Below are 17,491 nucleotides of genomic sequence, written 5' to 3'. Positions count from 1 at the left end.
ACAGCTCGGCCCCGGAAACGCGGCCGCTCCTGCCCACTAGAACTGCAGCGTTCAGACACATTACTTCTTACCTATCACATGTTGATTCGGACCTGAAAGCTGTTGCAACTGTGCAACATTGACGTCGACGCGCTTGCTCTGGGGCGATAATGGATGGAGCTTTAGGCAGACCCAGCGCAGCATGTAGCTCTGCGTCGCTGCAGCTGCCGAGCCCTCGTTCGCGGTCGCGGGCTTCCTCTCCTTCGTCGCGCGCGGCATCCCCTCTCCTTCAAACGCCGTGCTCCGCGAGGCCGGTGAGTTCCAGCTCGCAGCAACGACTGAACCTGTTGCATATTCACATAATGCTATTTCGGCGCTCGCAGGCCTGCAATGCTCGCGTCGGTCAACGGCCCTCACTGTCTCGGGGCCGGGTCGCAGCAGCAGCAGCGCGCTACACGTCAGCGCCACTGCCCGCCTCTTTCGCAAATACTCCACGGAGAACCAGTGATAACAGTATTCTAGCCAGCATTTCAGCTCGGCAAGCGCAGTGGTCCAATGCTGGCTCGGGTCCAGGCCTGCCCCAGACGGTGCTTCTGCACGTCTCGCATTTGGCGGAGCAGGCAGTTGAAGTCGCCGAAAAGCCGGTCGTGACGGCAGTTGAGACAGCGGTCGGCGGGGCGCAGGCGGCTCAGGGCGCAGTGACGGGCTTTGTCAGCCACGTGCTCGCCCACTTTGCCGCGCTGGTGGCCCGCATCCAGGCCGCGCTCGTGCAGCTGCTCACGTTCCGCCGCAACGAGCAGTTCAAGCTGCGCACTGGGACGCACGCGGGCGCCGGCGCGGCCGACGTCGCTGGCACGCGCACCCCGGTCGCTTTCGTGGCGCCGTCGAGTGGCACCCGGCGTGCCGTGGCCGGCGGCTCGCAGCAACAGCAACTCATGCTCGTACCCGGGCAGAGGAGCGCATTCAGCCAGGTGCGATTCCATGCATACATTCGGCGGTGCGCTGTATTGGGATTGATGGCTGCGCTGATGGGAAGCATCGATACCGGTTGTCCAAAGCGCTCCCCCTCGGCCCTAGACTGAGAACCTGCATCGTTGGGGTACTTGTCTCTGCAGCTTGGCATCGCTGGCCCGGTGCTGGCGGTGTCGGCGGCCGCCGCGGCGCTGTATGCAGGCAGCATTATGTGGCAGCGGTGGCGGGCCGGGGTGGAGCGGAAGCGTGAGGTGAAGCAGTACGCCGCCATGCAGGAGCCAGCGCTGGCCCGTCAGAAGCAGGTGCGTAAGGGCGGAGGCGGGCGCTGGAGGTATCTGGGGAATCGCACTCGTGGAAGGGCTCTCCGCTGTAATTCTGGGGCGCTGGCGTGCGCAACGTCTGATGTGCACCTGCCAAAGTCCCGCCAGGGCCAGGCTTTGCTGCACCTGCTAGTGCGGGCTGCCGATCAGCATAGCGTGCGCCCGCCTGCCCATCATCAACCTCGTTGTGCACCTCCTGCGCAGCGCTTCCAGCGGGCGCTGGTGGTAGACAGCGTCAACCTGGAGCTGCCCGCCATCAAGGTGTGTGGGGACAGGCGCACGGCACTCCTATCTTTGATGCACACCGTTCGCATGAATGGACACCCCCCTGAGTTGTCTCGCTTGTGTCCGTGCTTGTTGCCCAGTGCTTGGTGGTATAATGATAGCAAGGCATAGTAGTACGTTATGGGGCTCGAAGTTGCCTGGTACTCCCATGGCTGACCCTGACGTCCCCGCGTCTCATGATGCTAAACCGTGTGCCTGCCAATCTGGCCTCCCGTTGCGCGTGTCCTGCAGGAGATGGACATCCAGCCGGGCCCTGTGCAGGTGGAGAAGATCATCTCGCGCCAGCCAGGCGGCAAGGCGCAACAGGTCGCCAGCGCTGCCAGCAGCAGCAGCGGTACCAAGGCGCCCACCATGGACACCGCCAGCCTGCGCCAGTGGCAGCAGTTCATGGCGTGCTCTCGGACCACCGAGGTGGGGCATTGTGGGAGGCGGGCACGGGAGGACACGCACAGACTGCGGCACCGCCGTGTGCGCAGGATGGCGCCTGGTATGTCCTTAGAGGTTGATCGCCCGTTTGGGGATGCTTGCTGTCTATTGCACTGAGCGTGTGTGTTTCTCCCCACCCTGTGGCGCCCCACCCAGGTGCAGGACGAGCTGCGTGGCGGCGCACAGGCGGGTCGCGCCGGCTCCAGCGGCAGGGCGGCCGCCAACCTGGCCGCCAACCTGGCGCCACACGGGGCGCTGGGCGATGCGGCGCTGAAGGACCTGTCGGAGCGCATCCGGCGCGCGGGCGAGGGCGCCGCCAAGGAGGAGGCGCCCATCGTCACCTTTGAGCAGCTGTACGCCAACAGCCGCGAGAGCGACGAGGAGGCAATGGCGCGGCGGGCGGCGGAGCGGAAGGCGCGCTGGTAGGTGCAGTTAGTATGAATTGCTTTTGCACTACTTTGGGCAAGTGCTGGTCAAAGCTGTTTCATCGCTACCAAGTTCTCGTACTGAACGTAGCCTTACATGAAATTAACAGGCAACAGCAGCAGCAAACTGCGCAGGAGAAGCAGCAGCCTGGCGGCAGTGGGCCAGCGGTGGGACGGGGTGTGGCCGGTGCGCCGGGACGACTTGGCGGAGCTGTGTCGCGCCCGGGCCTGACTGGCACTGGCAACGCGACCTCGGGTGCGGCTGCAGCTAGCAACGCGCATGCGGCTGCCCGACAGGCGCAGGCGCCACTGCCGCGGAGCGCACTCGCGGCGGCGGGCTCGGCGGCGGCGCCAGCGGCACCACCCACCAAGAGGGAGCCGCTGCCAGTCGCCGCCAAGGACGAACTGTCTGCCAGCCTGGCGGCGCGCTCGGTGCGGGACAGCCACCTGCGCCCAGCCACTCTGGCCGCAGCCACCGCGTTGGCGTCAAACAACCCTTTCGCCGTTGGTCTGTTTGGCGACAGCAGCTCCTCGCCATCCGCCTCCTCGCAGCTGGCCTCCAACAGCAAAGTGGCTGCCCGGCCCGAGCCGCAGGCGGGCCCGCGCAGCAAGGCTTTTGCGAGCGGTCCCGCCCCGGCAACGACTCCCGCTGCAGCACCCGGCGCGGCTGGTAGCAGTGACACCAGCTTTGGTGCCGCCAGGCCTGTCAACTCGCGGCTTGAGGTGTCGTTGGGCCGCAGTGCGCGGCCATCGCCCAGCTCACCCCTCATGCAAGGCACCACGGAGGCTGCGCAGCCTACATCCGGCGTTGCCAGGTCTGCTCCTCCAGCGCCGGTTGTGGCAGTAAAGGCGCAGGTGCCCGCCGCGCCCGTTGCCCCCGCCCCGGCCGCCGAGCTGTCTGCAGTGCTGAGCCAGGATCTGGAGGAGGTGGTCGCGGCCCCGGCGGTCAGCATCAGCCCAAGCACCAGCAGCGGCGCCAGCCCCAGCCCCAGCAGCAGCCTTGCAGACTGCGCTGCGAGCACCAGCAGCGGCACTGGCAGCGCCCAAACCGTTCAGCCGCCGGGCCGCCGGGCCGCTCCCGAGGTGGGCGTGCTGGCGCTGGCGCTGGCGGGGCTGGCCAAGGAGCAGCTGGTGACGTCACTGGGGAGTGGCAGCAACAACAGCAGCCGCGACGAGGACGACGGGGCGGAGGGCGGCTCCCGGCGCGGCCGACGTGTAGCGGCGGGCGGCCCGCTCCGCACACCCGACACGCAGGCGCCTGGGCTCACGCGCCTGATGCGCCGCCCCACCGGCTCGCCGCCGGTGTCCCCGGCAGCCAAGCAGGACACCGCTGTGGTGCTGTAAAACTAGCATGTTTTCATGGGGGTTGGGGGCGGTGTGTGTCTGCAGCGGTCCTATGCAGGTAATGCCGCTCTGTTGATGGTCCTGGTGGTATCAGGGCACGCGCCCTACGGAGTGGTGGGTTAAACAGGTGTGGTTGGGCGCGCTCTGACATGCGCTGTGGTGAGCTACAGCTGCATCCCGCGCCATGCGCTCATGCCACATGCAGCTGAAGGCACTGCTGGGCGCGGGACATGATCGTGTTGTCGACATGGGGCACCCCGTGCTGCAGTTTTGAGTGACGCTTTTGAGTGAAGGAGCGCAGCGTTGTGTGGATCCGATAAGGCCCTAGCGGGTGCTCAGCGGCCGGCACGGCTGATGGAGCCTGCATCCGGTGCAGTGGGCTTACTGTACTGGTCGATAACAAGTTGTAATGCGGTGACCATTTCTTATGGCGAGGTTGGGCTGTAACAGTATTTATGATCCCGATCAATGGCACCCTGCTCACTGCGTCAACGTGCTAGCGGCCGTAGACGGGAAGAGGGCTAGGAACCATGCGCCTACGTGCAATCGGACCAAGTTGCCATGCGCATGGGGGAGGGTGGGGTGCTGCCCATCTGCCAAGAGTGCCAACGACTACCGGTATCACAGGTGTGTAGCCAGGTGAAGGGTCGCAATGACCAAGTGCACACCACCCCCGCCTGCAGGTCCCTGACGCTTAGCTCGGCAAAGCGGCACGCCGCAGCTTGCGCCGCAGCCCCTTGGAGCCGTTGCAGAGTGCGTCTCAACACACGAATGTGTGGTCCTTGACGTAGCTCCCCCGAGGTCCTGGTCTCAAGTTGGTTCGAACAGCTCGGGAGGGGCAGTAGCGGCGTGGCGTGCCAATCCGCGATGGGCGGCCTTCGTAGAAAGTAAGATCACAGCTAGGTTGCGCTTTCCCTACTCACACAAAGTAATATCATATCGCATTATGTAAAATAAACTGCAAATATGCGGAGCATAAGTCAACTTGGCGTGTTTGTGGGCGTCTTTCTCGGGACAGTGGGCTTTCTTAATGTGCGAATGCACTTACAACACGCATCACACCAAAAGCTTCTTCACCTAGATCATGGGCACACGCAGTCGTCGCCCGTAGCTGCAGCCTCAGCGCTGGGGCGCAAGGACCCGGTTAAGCCGCTTGCTGTCCATTCAACAAACGTTAGCGAGGAGAGCTATCCCTTTAAGAGTGTGGAGGAGGTCAACATTGGAGTCCAAACCGGGCATTTCTTTGGCAACGACTTCGAGGGGTTGCAGCAAGGCTGTACGATAGGGAAGACGACGATTAATTGCCGGTATGGGGTGGGCATCAACCCGGAGACAGCAGACGCGCTGTGGTACCACATCCCATCGATGGGGGGGTCAAGCAACGTTAAGAAGCACCACCCCAAGCAGCTTCTCATAGGAATGAGGTGAGCCGTATGACGCGTTCGGGACCTGGAGTATTTAAACCAGCATGCGATTGGAGGCGAGCTTTCCCGGGAAACGCTGCGTGTCGTCTTGGGGGGAGGGGTCCAGCAGGCGGTGCGGTGACACCTGGTGTGACGGGCGTTGGCCATAGTGGCACGTGCCAACCAGTTACTTTCGTTAGCTGAGCGCTGATCACATCACCACGTGTCATAGTCGCATCTCGCTGTGCGCCTGCGCGTGTGCTACTGCCGCGGCTGACTTGCTCTGCCGCTGCGTCGTGTCGCGGCGTAGCATGGAGTCGTCCGAGTACTACCCGGCCCTGGACAACAAGGACTTCATGAAGGCCTTTGACGTGGAGTCCTCCTACCGCACCTGCTCCCAGGTGCCCGTCTTCTACTTTGACTACAACGAGAAGCAGGTGCGGAAGGCGGGGGCGGGGGCGGTGACGGTGGGGCTGCAGTAGCTGCTGCCGCAGGCGCTAAACATGGCCAGTCATCGGAGGTGTGGGGATGGTGCCAATGTGGTTACGCTTCTCGTCGCACGTAGCATCGGGGTCTGGCGTGGGGTGAGGGAGGGCCATTGGAATGGGTGCGTACGGCAGCAGCTGCAGGCAACGGTAGCAGCAACAAGAGGTGAGGAGGCGAGAGCTCGGACCAGGCACGCTAGCCCAGTTACCGTAATGGCATGATCGAGCGCCACCCTGGGACCTTGGAACGCACTCACGCACACCGCCGCGACAACACGCCGCCACGACAGCTGTCATGCCGCACGGGTCTGTGCCGCAGGTGCACGCGCTGTTCAAGGCGCCGGTGTCGTTCGAGCAAAAGAAGACGGCGCTGGTGTACGTCAACAGCAACTGCGGCGCCAAGAGCGGCCGCTCCGACATCATGCGCCGGGTGGGTGGGGTGGGCGCCGGAGCACTGGCGCGCGCGGGAGAGCAAAGGGGGACGGCGGCTCAGGGAACAAGCCGGGGGAGGAGAAGCAGCGGTTACGGGTTGTGGCCGGTGGCATCCAATCGTTGCTGTGTTGCGCCCTTGAATAAGGCCGGTCCTGACCGCTGCTGGTGTTGGCTGTGGTGCTGGTGGTGCCATGGGCGCAGGTGATTGCGCTCAAGGACCAGGAGGTGCCCACACACAGCTGGGGCAACTGCGACCGCAACATGGAGGTGCGGCGCGAGGCCGCGGGGCGGGGGGGGGGGGGCGGTTCGGTGGAGGCAGTGTGCCGGGGGCCCATGCGCCTGAGCCGAGAGCGTCGTGGGAAAGGGGGTTTGGGAGATGAGAGGGTGCTGTCGCCAAAGGCTGCCGCTTCACTGGTGCTTGTCGTGCATTGCTTCCATACCCTACCACCGCCCCACAGCTCGACCGCCGTCTCCGCTCACTTGGCTGCACTGCTATGTGCGCCTGCACTGCCGAGTTGCGCCAATTGTCAACATGTATGATGCAACCTTGGAAACGTTGGGTGTGTGCCTGCGTGTTTACCCCAGGTGACTGGCTCGTTCGACAAGATGGAGCTGATCCGCGGCTACAAGTTCTGTGTGGCCATGGAGAACTCCATCACCAAGGACTACATCACCGAGAAGCTGTGGCAGGTGGGGGCGGCAGCGCGGCAGTGCGCTGGAAGCCAGGACAACGCACAGGGTGTGAGGGGTGGCCAGAGGCAGCGGACAGACAGGGGCGGGCGCATGACCCCAAACTCATCGCTTGGCTCCGGGCAGCACACAGCGCCTGGGCAGCGCCTGGGCGTGTGCCGGGCGGTAATGGCACAGACGAGTCTGGACCCTGGGCCTGCTGGCCAGCCAGTGCGGCCAGAACCTGAGGCAGCATGCGGACTGCAGCTACCCGCACCTGCCCTGCACGTCACCCCCGGCTCTCCCCTCCGCCGATCCCCTCCAAACATCCTTGCAACCCCCCCACCACCACCACCAGGCCCTGGAGGCGGGCTGTGTGCCGGTGTACCTGGGCCCGCACAACGTGGCGGACTTCCTGCCCGACCCCGACGCCATCATCGACTACAACAGGCTGGGCTCGCCGGAGGCGCTCAACAAGGTGCGGCCGTGGGTGGGCTGAGGCAGGCGGAAAGGGGGAGGAAGGGTTGATGCCTTCCTGAAATGAAATATGTGCCAGAGCCCGGCAGTGCTAACAATACTGGACAAGGCCGGGGAGAAAAGCCCAAGCCGAAATCAGCGACCCCGGCATATACAGCGGGTCACTGTCCATGCCGTGTGTGTCTGGTCACAGGACAAGCACTTCTCCTGTAGCCATACACACGCGTACGCGTACACGGCAGGTGATGTAGGTCCAAACGCATCGCCGAACCCCAACCCTCACCAACCCCTCACCAACCCCTCCCCAACCCCATCCGCCCCAAACTCCCCACCTCCCCGCCCTGCCCCCATGCCAGGAGCTGCACCGGCTGGCCACCGACCGCGACGCCTACGAGGCCAAGCTGGCGTGGAAGTCGCGCAAGTGGGAGGAGCTGGCGCCCTCCTTCCTCAGGATGGTGGAGCGCAGCCACGTGCGCCAGCCGCACAGCCGCTGCCAGCTGTGCCGCCTGGCGCTCAAGAACCGCTACCGGCCGCAGAACTTCAGCACCTGCCTGTTCGACCCCGAGTGGACCAAGGACTACCACGTCAAGTAGAGGGGAAGGGGTGAGGTGGCGGGCGCCGCGGCGGCAGCAGCGGCGCAGTAGTGGTGATGGAGGGGTGGTAGAGAGGCATGGGTGACATTAGCAGCGAGCGCTCCAGGCAGGCAGGAAGCTGTGACGTGAGCATAACGCGGCATTCCTCCACGTGTATGCCTATATGATTAAAAGTAAGAGCTGTACTGCACGTGTCAACCGTATGAGAGCTGGTTTGGTACACTTGTATTTGCGCGAGCACTGCGGCATGCTGATGACTCACTGCGCCCGGGGTGGGTAGGGCCGGGTGGAGCATGTTCTACCAAGTGTGAACTGCAGTAGTAGCCTTGCCAGTCCTGCACTGCCACCGGATATGTATTGCATGGTGTTCACGAAAACGCACATGATGCGCCATCGGGGTGGAGAGAAGTGCTGCGGCATGCATTGTGTTGGCGAGTGCCGGTGGCCCGGTGCAAAAGTCGGCAACCCGGTGAACAGATGTGGCAGGTCGTGGATCTGCTTGTAAAGGGCGAATGGCAGTGCCTCCGAGCCAGATGCGGACTCCGCCCCCCTAACCCTGGTGTACTGGTGTACGCCCCGACGCCCCGTGCACGGTTGCGGCATGCGACTGGGCGAAGGCTTGATGCCAGCTGCACCACTCAGGGACCCAGGCGACACGATGCGGGAGGGCATGAGGGAGGGCTCGTGCTCACGCTTTTCGTTCTGCTTAGTCTCAACGAGGTCGTGCTCTTGCCTTCTCCAGTACGCATTTCGAACTCATCTTCGTTAACAGGGTGGAGCCCATTTGGCGGGTGCGGCCAGAGGTGCGGGGCTAGCCCCCTGGGCTGACGGGCCAAGCCGCCACCACGTCACACGGCCCTAATGCAGATACGGTGTGAGGAGCAAGTGCGCGGCCACTGTGGCACTGGGTCTGGGCCTTCAAGTACCGCTGTACCGGGTCGGGCCTGACGATGTCCAGAAGCACGGAGGCGCACAGGCCTCCCGCTGTGGTCCTCATCCAAGGAAGGAAAGGAGGGGCAACGAACGTGCTGTCGGGGTTGGGCGGCGTGTGTGTGTGCCGGCCGACCGGCAGGATCCGCCTGCATCGCTGCGCCTGCACCGCACCACCACGATGGCGAGCTGCCGGCCAGCACGTACGCACCTGCACAGCGGAGGGCGTGTGAGGGCACAAGCTGCCGGGGCGCGTGAGGGCCATCAGCCGGCAGGCGTGGCCTGCGTGTCGGTACAACTAAGGCAGCTACCGGGCGGCGCTGCGGTACGGCATGTGCATCGAGGCGCGGCTGCCTGTGTGCCTGTGTGCCGCACCCCATGGCGGCGGGCCTGTGCAGCAGACCAGCAGTGCCACGCGCCCGCAACGCGCCAGAAGAGCTCTGCCCGCGGGCTTCGCGGCCGCAGCAGTGGACTGGGGAGCTCGCGAGGCGCCGGTGTAGGTACAGTGGCAGTGCCCCAGCGGGTGGTGGCCGCAGCAGCAGCTGATGCCGCCAGAGCTGCGCGGCTACCACCGTACCACCTACCCACGACAGCTCTGAACGCCCCAGCTACGACCACCAGACACTGGAGGCACCACGCCAAGCCTGAAGAGCTGGCTCGGCAGCTTCGGTGCCACCACGGTGCATTTGTAGCACACCGGCTTGCATGGAAGCAACAATAGCCCTCGGTATACAAGCGTCCGGAGTTCATGATGTCGGTCCACCGCGCACGCGTAAGTAACCCCCCTACGTGTCCATCTGCTGAGTTCCGATGACCCGACACCGCACTTGACATGCTCACGACCTGAGGGAGCCTCAATGCACACGCACACACATACACACAAGCCGACCCACCAGCCGCGCCTGCCGCTAGGGTCCGGCAACTCCACTGCACCCCCGGCAGCTCATGTCCACTTGCAGCCGTACCACTGACTAATGAGGCAGCGAGGACTGCCCGCCCCAAACTGGAAGCCAGGATACCGTCAGCGAGGCAGCCCTCTACACCCGCCTACACAAGGCACACGGCAGTCATATTTCCATGTACATGCCCCGCTTAGTGCTGACGAAGCCGCAACCCATGAGGCCGCATGGTAGCTTGCCTCACCCCACATCCCAACACCCATCGCTCGCAGCCCCGCACCCGCACCCACACACCCACCTGCCTTAACACTGTCCCATCGCACACCCACACAGCCGCACCCATACACCCACGCATCCGCACACACGCCGCGCTGCTCCTCCCCCTCCCCCAACCACACCGCCGCTCAGTGCTTCCCGGCCCGCAGCCGCTCCACGGCGCGCCAGCCGATGTCGGAGCGGTAGTAGGCATCCGCCCACTGGATCTGCTTCACGGCCTGTGGTGGCGATGGCAGGTGGGGGGCGGCGGTTATGTTGGGGTCAGGTGTCGGGAGGGGCTGATGCTGGGGTTGTGTGTACGTGCTGGTGACGGGACTCGCTCGAGTCAGCGAGTCCAGGCACAGGTGTGCGTCACGCCTGGCTGAGCCGTAACCCCACCCCTCTTCCCACCGGCCGTTGTACCGCGGCCCCACTCCTGGTGCCCAAGCCACAGCGGCCAGGCAGCGGTCCCAGCTGCCGTAGCTGCCTGTACCCGTGCCTGCCCCCGCCCGCCCACCCTGCCGGCTCACCGCGTAGGCCTTGGCCTGCGCCTCCGCCACGTCCGCCCCCAGCGCCGTCACGTTGAGCACGCGGCCGCCCGCCGACACCACCTCGCCGGCGGCGTTGCGCGCGGTGCCGGCGTGGAACACCTTGGCCCCCGTGACGCCCTCCAGGCCGCGGATGACGGAGCCCTTGGGGTACTCGCCCGGGTAGCCGCGCGCCGCCAGCACCACCGTCAGCGCCGCCTCGGGCCGCAAGTCCAGACGCACGTCGCCCAGGCGGCCGCGGGTGGCGGCCAGCATGGCGTCCGTGAGGTCGGAGGCGCAGAGCGCCATGAGGCCCTGGCACTCGGGGTCGCCGAAGCGCACGTTGTGCTCCAGCAGCTTGGCCTGAGGGATTGGAGGGTGGGCGTGGCGGAGAGAGCGGAGGTGGCGTTGCAAAGTCTAGTAGGCGGAGTGGAGCATCGAGTGGTAAGAAGGGTAGAGGTTGGAGTGGAGGGTAGTAAAAGGTCCAGATGGTCGGCTCCCACAGTCCCACCCCATACATGCACCCGCCTGCAGCCCCACCCCCGGCCCCTCTGCCCGCTCTACGGCTCTACCGCCCTGCCCAGCCCTGCTCTGCCGCCTCCTCATCCTCCGCCGCCCACTACTCGCCCCCACCTTGCCGTCCTTGATCATGAGTCCGGCGAACAGGGTGCCGCGGAAGGGCGCGCCCTCCGCCGCCATGCCGCGAGCCGTGCGGTAGATGATCTCATCCATCACCTGTGCAAGTGCGGTGTGCGGTGTGCGTGTGCTGGCTGGTCAGGCGTGGTGCTAGTGGTGGCGGTGGTGGCGGTGGCGGTGAAAGGGAGGGGGGGGAGGGGGGTGAGGGAGTGGGAGGGGGCGGGCGTGTGAGGCGTCGTACCGGTGCCAAAGCAAAGAGTGTGAGGCTTCATTCCTCAGCCCTGACTAATACTAGGGGTGTAGCCCTGCTCTTGGAGTCAAAGCGCCCACAGCGCGCTCGGACAGGCGTGCAATTCAAGAAGCGACAGCGCTAACGCGCTATGCGTCGGCACACGCGAAACAGCTACAAGGGGAGTGCAGGCCGTGCTAGCCTATCCATTTTAAGCATCTTCGATTTATACGTCCCCACACCTTACCGGCTAATCCACGCGTGGTCGCCGGCTAGCTAAGCCCGCTTCGTCTTCCAGTCATAGCAACTCAACCTGGGGCTTGATTGCTCAGGAAGACCGCCACTGGACTGGATGCTCTCAGAGCCCCAAACCGCGCGCCGGCTCGTGTCGTCCCTCCGCTTCGACAAGCAAACCCTGGTGCATGGGGGGGACATGGCAAGTCGTGCACTTGCCGCCAACGAGCTGAACCATACAAAGCACTTGGTTGCTTTTGCTGGAAATCTCAGTCGGGTGTGCTGCTCCTCGGTCGGCGGGGCATGAGGAGGCTGTTCGGCTCCCCCGTTCCCACCGATCCCCACCGACTCTCACCGACTCTCACCGATTCCCACCGATTCCCACCGTTCCCCACCAGTCCCACTGACGACCTCCGTTTCCAACGGCCCCCAGATAGCCGTAAAACTCAGTAGACGTTCGTTACATCCGTGGAATCCGGAACCAACAGTCCGTGTCGTTTGAAGCTGTGGCACCCTTGCGCAACGTTAGCCACCTGCGCCATCATGCTCACCCAGTCCCACCCCGCCTCTGTAAACTCAGTAACTTCAGAATCCCCGAACTCAAACCAACCCCCCCCCATACACGTTCCAAGGCAGGCGAGGATGTGGCACATGTGGATGTGGGGTCTCGGCGGGATGTAGGGTCCTGCCAGCTCGCACTCTTGCACAGGCAGTGTTCTAGGGTCCAATGTAGTGCCGTCGCAAACGTTTACCGCTTAATCTTGTAAGATGGCTCAATGCACGGAGGCTGGATGTGACATTTTCGACCAGCTTTGAGGCGCCATAACTTTGCCCCGCTGGTGGGCCCTCAGTCCCTGCAGGCTGCCGACCGCTTTGCGACGGCGGTTTGCTCTCTGCCGGCTGGGAGGCGGCGGCGCGGGAGACCCCGATGACTCGTGGCGTGCCGCTTTCATGCCGCTCCCGGACGCAGATGTGCAACGGGCGGTGATGGCTGGGGTCCTGGCGCAGGTGGCACGGGGATTGGGGTGGGTGCAAGACGGGGGCCCGCCCACTCTCCTGGTGGAGTATTCCGTGAAGGCAGGGATGGTGATGCAACTGGATCCTAAATGCTGCGGGCTAAAATTTGCTGATTTTGCGGGCTGCTGGACGTGCTGGTGTGCCGGAGGGGGTAGAGGCTCAGGCCGCTGGAGCCTTTGCCGGCACTCTGGCCCGCTTGTGGGCGCTGAAGTGGCTGGGAGCATCACCACAAGAAGGCGTTGTGGAGCGTGGCAACCAATGCTTGTTGGGCATTTCCGAAGAATGATCATCGCAGTGCATCTGGAATAAGGATGCCACTGTGTGCGATGGATTGTGCGATGGATATGTGTGATGGGGACCGCCGGCACCGTTTCTGGGACTGCGTTGTGGCGCGGGCTTTGCGGGAGAACATGGCCGTGGACATGAGTGCCGTGCCGGAGTTGGGGGATGCGTGCTTTACACGTGCTGACCTTTGATTGGTGCAGCCGCCTGCTGGGCTGGCGCCGCCGGTTTGGGATGTGGTGTGTCTGGCTGCGGGCCTGGGTCGGCAGCAGGTGGTTATTATGGCTGGTGTACGCGCGGGTCGGGCTTTTACGTCGTCCCAAGTGCTGCGTATTAGTGTATCGGTTATCTCCGACTTCTGGGATCGGCTGGATGGAGTCTTTTGTTAGTCTTGGTTTTCGCCCGAAAGGGTGGGACATGGTGCCGTCTCAGCACCCGTTCCTCGTGCGGGGTGCCGGGGACTGCATGTGCCCCCTGCTGATGTGGACTCCCTGCCTCCCTTGCCTTACTTAAACCTGCCTCTGGGGTGTGGGCGTCGGGTGCCTGCTGTGATACGGTTGTCGGTTGCTTCGTGTCGCGTGCTGGCGCATGTACGGTTTGTGGTACTGCAGGGCTTGTGTTTGATTGGGCGTCGACGGACTGTATGCCCGGTGTACCTGGTTTTGCGTCTGGTGCTATAGACCGCGCTTCGTGCGCCGACACGGTTTGCTGCACGTACGGTTAGCGGAGTGCTGTCGAAACGCGAACGCGAATGTGCGCGACACTAAGAGACGTTGTAGTCGCTAGCACGAATAGAAGGCCGGTTAGCAGGATGCAGTCACAGCAGACATGTTACCTCATCCAGACGGTAAACGCCACGGGCAATGGGGGAGCGCCGCCGACCCATCACTGATATAACCAGGTTGCGATGGCTAGGCTGTCGGACGGCTGGCGGGCTGGCGCGGAGCGGAGCTGCGGGGCGCGCGGCATCCGAAACCAACCTGGAAGCACCAGCGCCACCGTCGTCCAGCAGCACATGTGAGGGAGGGAGTGAATGGAAGCGTAAGAAAACGGAAGGAAGCAGCGGGCCAGACAGCAAGGAAAACAGCACAGCACCCAAGTAACCGCGGGCTGGGCGGCTGGCTGTCGGTGCGGTTGGGGCTGGCGCGGGCTGCAACGGAACTATGGAGGCGGAGTGGACGGCAAGTATGAAAATGGCGAGGATTGAATGCGTGTGGCAATGCAAGTACTGGAAACGGGAGGCCGCGGAAAAGTGATGATAGCGCGATGGCTGCACGGCTCATCCCGGCGGTACTGCATGCGGCATGGGCCCCGTGGGCATGAATGCAGTGAGGTACGTGGGCATGGCTGCAGTCTGGTACGTGGGCATGAAAGCGGTGTGGAACACGGGGCCCGCCGACAGGGGACAGCAACGCGGGCAAGACGGATGCCGGGATGCAGGCAGCACGCAGCAAGGCACCCAAAACAAACCCCCTAAACAGGACAGAACAGGACAATCGACGGGGCGGACCGCAATGCGCCCCACACCCGTCGAACAGAACCGGCGGCTGCACAGGGTAGCAGCGCCGGCCGGGTGGGGAATGCAATGGCATGCATGCATGCGTAAGTGCCACGCGTATGAACTACACCCCCAGATCGGCCGGTAGCACCATCATCATCTCCAGGGGTGGCCAGGGGATGGGAATGACCGCCGCCGCGCACGCTCGCAACAAATACTCCTGTGGGTGCGCGGCGTGCGGTGGGGCCGGCCGTCGCGGGGGCGGCAGCGGCCCAGGAACGGCGGCCGCGGGGGCGGCAGCGTCCCAGGAACAGCGGCCGCGGGGGCGGCGGCGGCCCAGGAACGGCGGCCGCGGGGGCGGCGGCAATAGACAGAAAACCAAAAAAACCAATACACACAAACCCCCCAGTGAACGCGTAAGGAACAGCTGCAAGTGTCACCAGTGATGCGTCTGCGCCAACTCGATTGGGACGGCTGTGCTGTCGAAGTGGCGGCGCCGTGCCAGGTACTGGCGGATCAGGCCCACGAGGTCCGCGTACTCACGTTGTTGGCGCTGCCGCCGTTGGATATAGTAGGCCTGTGGTGTGGCCTCCAGTACCCGCGCGCAGTCGCGTATTAGGCGGGCCCGCGAGTAGCCCATCTGCGTCAGGGCGGCAATGAGGTTGGCGGATTCAAACACGAAAATTTTCAATCAGCCCCAATAAACCGAGACAGGCGCACTCCGTCAAACACGGGCTGCACCCGTTTGTCGTACAGGCGTGTGATGATCCGGGCGTCGCCACCAGGCGTGGTGCGTAAATGAGCAAAATATCCAGGAAGGGCATGGCGGTGGTGCCGGCGGGTATCTGCGTTTGCAGGTGGGGGTGCGACTGCGCTTCCACCTGCAAAGACGTCGGGTACAGCCCATGCATGCCGGCGTAGCGCTGGTCCACGCTGAGGAGGCGGCTGATGAAGCGGTTGTTGAGGGCCAGCAGGGCTGCGTCATGAAGCGGTAGTCATACCACGCAAGGAAGAGGTTGGCAATGAAGGGGGCGGCGGAGATGCCCATGGGGATGCCGCAAGTCTGCTGAACGAGGGCGAAGGTGCCGAACCGTATGAAGGTGGAGCGAACCAGATTGTGGAAGAGGGCCATGAACTGGGCTTCCGAGAACGTGTGGATGGCGATGTCGGTGAGGGGTTCGCGCCGGTATGCCGGCACGGCACTCGCTTCCGTGGCGGTCAGGAGCGAGGCCTCGTACATGTGTTTGCCATCGGGCGTCTTGGGCGGGGTGATGGTGATTGATATGGCGGCACACTGGGCGTGGGCGAGCGTGGCCGTGATCAGGGACGCCATGGTAGCGGCCAAGTCGTCATGTGGGATGTTGGTGTACAGGCCTGCGGGGCGGTGGCGTGCGCGCGCGGGAGTTGCTGGGCGTTGAACTCGTAGATGGAGTCCATGACCGCGCCCGAATGGAGGCAGAACCAAGGGTCTGATCCGGTGTGGGCCTGCCACATGGTACGGAAAGCGTCGGCGAGGGTTCGCAGGCCGGCGGTGACGACGTCACTGATGGCGGTGACCGGACAATCATGTGAGCACGCCAGGAAGCGCAGGCCCGGGGGCGTCTTGTGCATCTTCATGGTAACGGCGTAGTAAGCGGCGTCCTTGGTGGTATCGTACCGGAGGTAGTGGATGCCAGCGTTGGCCAGGGTGGTGTTTTGCTGTGTGAGGAAGGCGTGCATCTGCTCGACGGTGGTGGTGGCGTAATACGGTTGCGCGATGGGGGGTGGGTGGGCAGGAGTCGGAGGCGGCGGGCTTTGGGCATCGTGGTGGGCCACGTTGGCCACAGTGGCCGGGGCGCCACCGGCTGGGGGCGCGGCAGTGGCGGCGGCGGCCGGCAGCGGCGGGGCGTGAGGCGATGGCGCAGCAGCGGTGACCAGGCCGGCGGCGGTCGGGCCGGGCGGGGCGGCGGCGCCGTGCGCAGAGGCGTTGGGAAGCGTGCGTGCCGTGGCGCGGGTGCGGCGCCGGTCGCCCAGGGCTGCAAGGCATGCGAGCACAAGGCTGGTTGGATCACCGGGACCTGCGGGGGCGACCGGGTTGGAGGCGGCGGCAGCGACGGGGTTGGCGATGGGGGCGGCGGCGGTCGGGGCGGCGGCTGTGGGGGCGGCGGCTGTGGGGGCGGCGGCAGCGGTGGCAGGTGCGGCGAGGTTGGGGTCGGCGACGGCGGAGATGATGGGGACGGAGGGGGGCGGCGGTGGCGGCGGGGCTGGCGGGGTGGGGGGCGGCGGCGGTGGCGGTGGCGTGGGCAGCGGGGTTGGGGGTGGCGGCGGGGGCGGGGCTGGCCGGGTGGAGGGCGGCGGAGGCGGGGCTGGCGGGGTGGAGTGCGGCGGCGGTGGCGGTGGCGTGGGCGGCGGGGTTGGGGGCATCGTCGGCGGCGGGGCGGGCGGGGTCGCGGACGGTTGTGGGGCTCTGGCAATGAAGCTTCGGCTTGGCTTCGACTTATGCCGGTGTAGCAGCTGAGACACGCTTTTTGCGCAGACACAATGCAGGGTTTGGTGAAGGTCGGCAGCCAGATTGCATTGGTTACAAGAGGGACTTGCTGACGCGAGTCACGAGCGACATCTGCTCTGGACCTCAGGGACGTGCCACCTGCATCGCCGACGACCTACTCTAGTAGTAGGCTTGCTCTCGTAAGAGCTCCATTTACCTCCGGTTCTGCTCCTAACATCGAGTGCTAGGACCCTGCTCAATCACCCGACCAACCAGAACTACTCGATTTTTTGGAGTCCGCAGCAAACCTTCCGGACTGAATTCAGTCAAATCAACTAAGGCCTAAACTAAGGCCTAAACTAAGCCAGCTGGGGGGAGGGCGGTTTCCCGGAGATGATAAGTTCCTCGTGACCTGGATGCTGGATTGCTGGGCACCCAGGGGCGCCCTTGCTTGCTTGCTTGGTCGGGCTGTCCCTTACTCCTGATGCGCATAATTCCACGTCTAACAAGCAGTGATCAATTAAACAGCAAGGAAGCAGGCCGCCACTGGTGGTCCGCCCGCCCGCCCGCCCGCCGCCCGCCCGCCCGCCCGCCCGCCCGCCGCCAGCACCTATTTTGCTTGGCGGGCGGGCCATCATGTTTGCTGTGGTGGGCAGCAGGGGCCAGTTTAGGCCATGCCTCATCGCAGCACTTTGCCCAGCGGTATT

The 17,491-nt window shown here is 64.5% G+C and overlaps 4 protein-coding genes across 4 annotated transcripts; 3 read left to right on the top strand and 1 right to left on the bottom strand.

Annotated features, from left to right (window-relative positions):
* The first annotated feature begins 44 nt into the window (after window positions 1-44).
* Window positions 45-4,617, top strand: CHLRE_18g749747v5 (uncharacterized protein). The gene is made up of 8 exons (XM_043072822.1): window positions 45-293; window positions 363-950; window positions 1,095-1,253; window positions 1,476-1,532; window positions 1,788-1,967; window positions 2,139-2,404; window positions 2,518-4,378; window positions 4,435-4,617. Exons 1-7 carry the CDS (start codon window positions 150-152, stop codon window positions 3,749-3,751), a joined length of 2,628 nt encoding a protein of 875 aa, XP_042914273.1. The 5' UTR covers window positions 45-149; the 3' UTR covers window positions 3,752-4,378; window positions 4,435-4,617.
* Window positions 4,618-4,681: 64 nt separating this feature from the next.
* On the top strand, window positions 4,682-8,327 carry CHLRE_18g749697v5 (uncharacterized protein). Its single transcript, XM_001695207.2, has 7 exons — window positions 4,682-5,175; window positions 5,465-5,591; window positions 5,959-6,069; window positions 6,273-6,338; window positions 6,657-6,761; window positions 7,099-7,218; window positions 7,574-8,327. Exons 1-7 carry the CDS (start codon window positions 4,790-4,792, stop codon window positions 7,808-7,810), a joined length of 1,152 nt encoding a protein of 383 aa, XP_001695259.2. The 5' UTR covers window positions 4,682-4,789; the 3' UTR covers window positions 7,811-8,327.
* Window positions 8,328-8,329: 2 nt separating this feature from the next.
* On the bottom strand, window positions 8,330-11,441 carry CHLRE_18g749647v5 (uncharacterized protein). Its single transcript, XM_001695110.3, has 5 exons — window positions 11,299-11,441; window positions 11,055-11,156; window positions 10,425-10,784; window positions 9,245-10,133; window positions 8,330-8,668 (listed from the first exon to the last, which is right to left on the bottom strand). The coding sequence occupies exons 2-4, from the start codon at window positions 11,151-11,153 to the stop codon at window positions 10,044-10,046; spliced, it is 549 nt and encodes a 182-aa protein (XP_001695162.1). The 5' UTR covers window positions 11,154-11,156; window positions 11,299-11,441; the 3' UTR covers window positions 8,330-8,668; window positions 9,245-10,043.
* A 2,860-nt stretch (window positions 11,442-14,301) lies between these two features.
* On the top strand, window positions 14,302-17,477 carry CHLRE_18g749597v5 (uncharacterized protein). Its single transcript, XM_043072821.1, has 4 exons — window positions 14,302-14,392; window positions 15,074-15,107; window positions 15,220-16,080; window positions 17,444-17,477. The coding sequence occupies exons 1-3, from the start codon at window positions 14,334-14,336 to the stop codon at window positions 15,310-15,312; spliced, it is 186 nt and encodes a 61-aa protein (XP_042914272.1). The 5' UTR covers window positions 14,302-14,333; the 3' UTR covers window positions 15,313-16,080; window positions 17,444-17,477.
* Window positions 17,478-17,491: the final 14 nt, after the last annotated feature.

Source organism: Chlamydomonas reinhardtii, assembly GCF_000002595.2.
Source record: "Chlamydomonas reinhardtii strain CC-503 cw92 mt+ unplaced genomic scaffold scaffold_18, whole genome shotgun sequence".
In the NCBI taxonomy this organism is placed as follows: domain Eukaryota; kingdom Viridiplantae; phylum Chlorophyta; class Chlorophyceae; order Chlamydomonadales; family Chlamydomonadaceae; genus Chlamydomonas; species Chlamydomonas reinhardtii.
The sequence above is the reverse complement of the archived record's forward strand: the minus strand, read 5'-3'. Positions and strand labels throughout refer to the sequence as shown.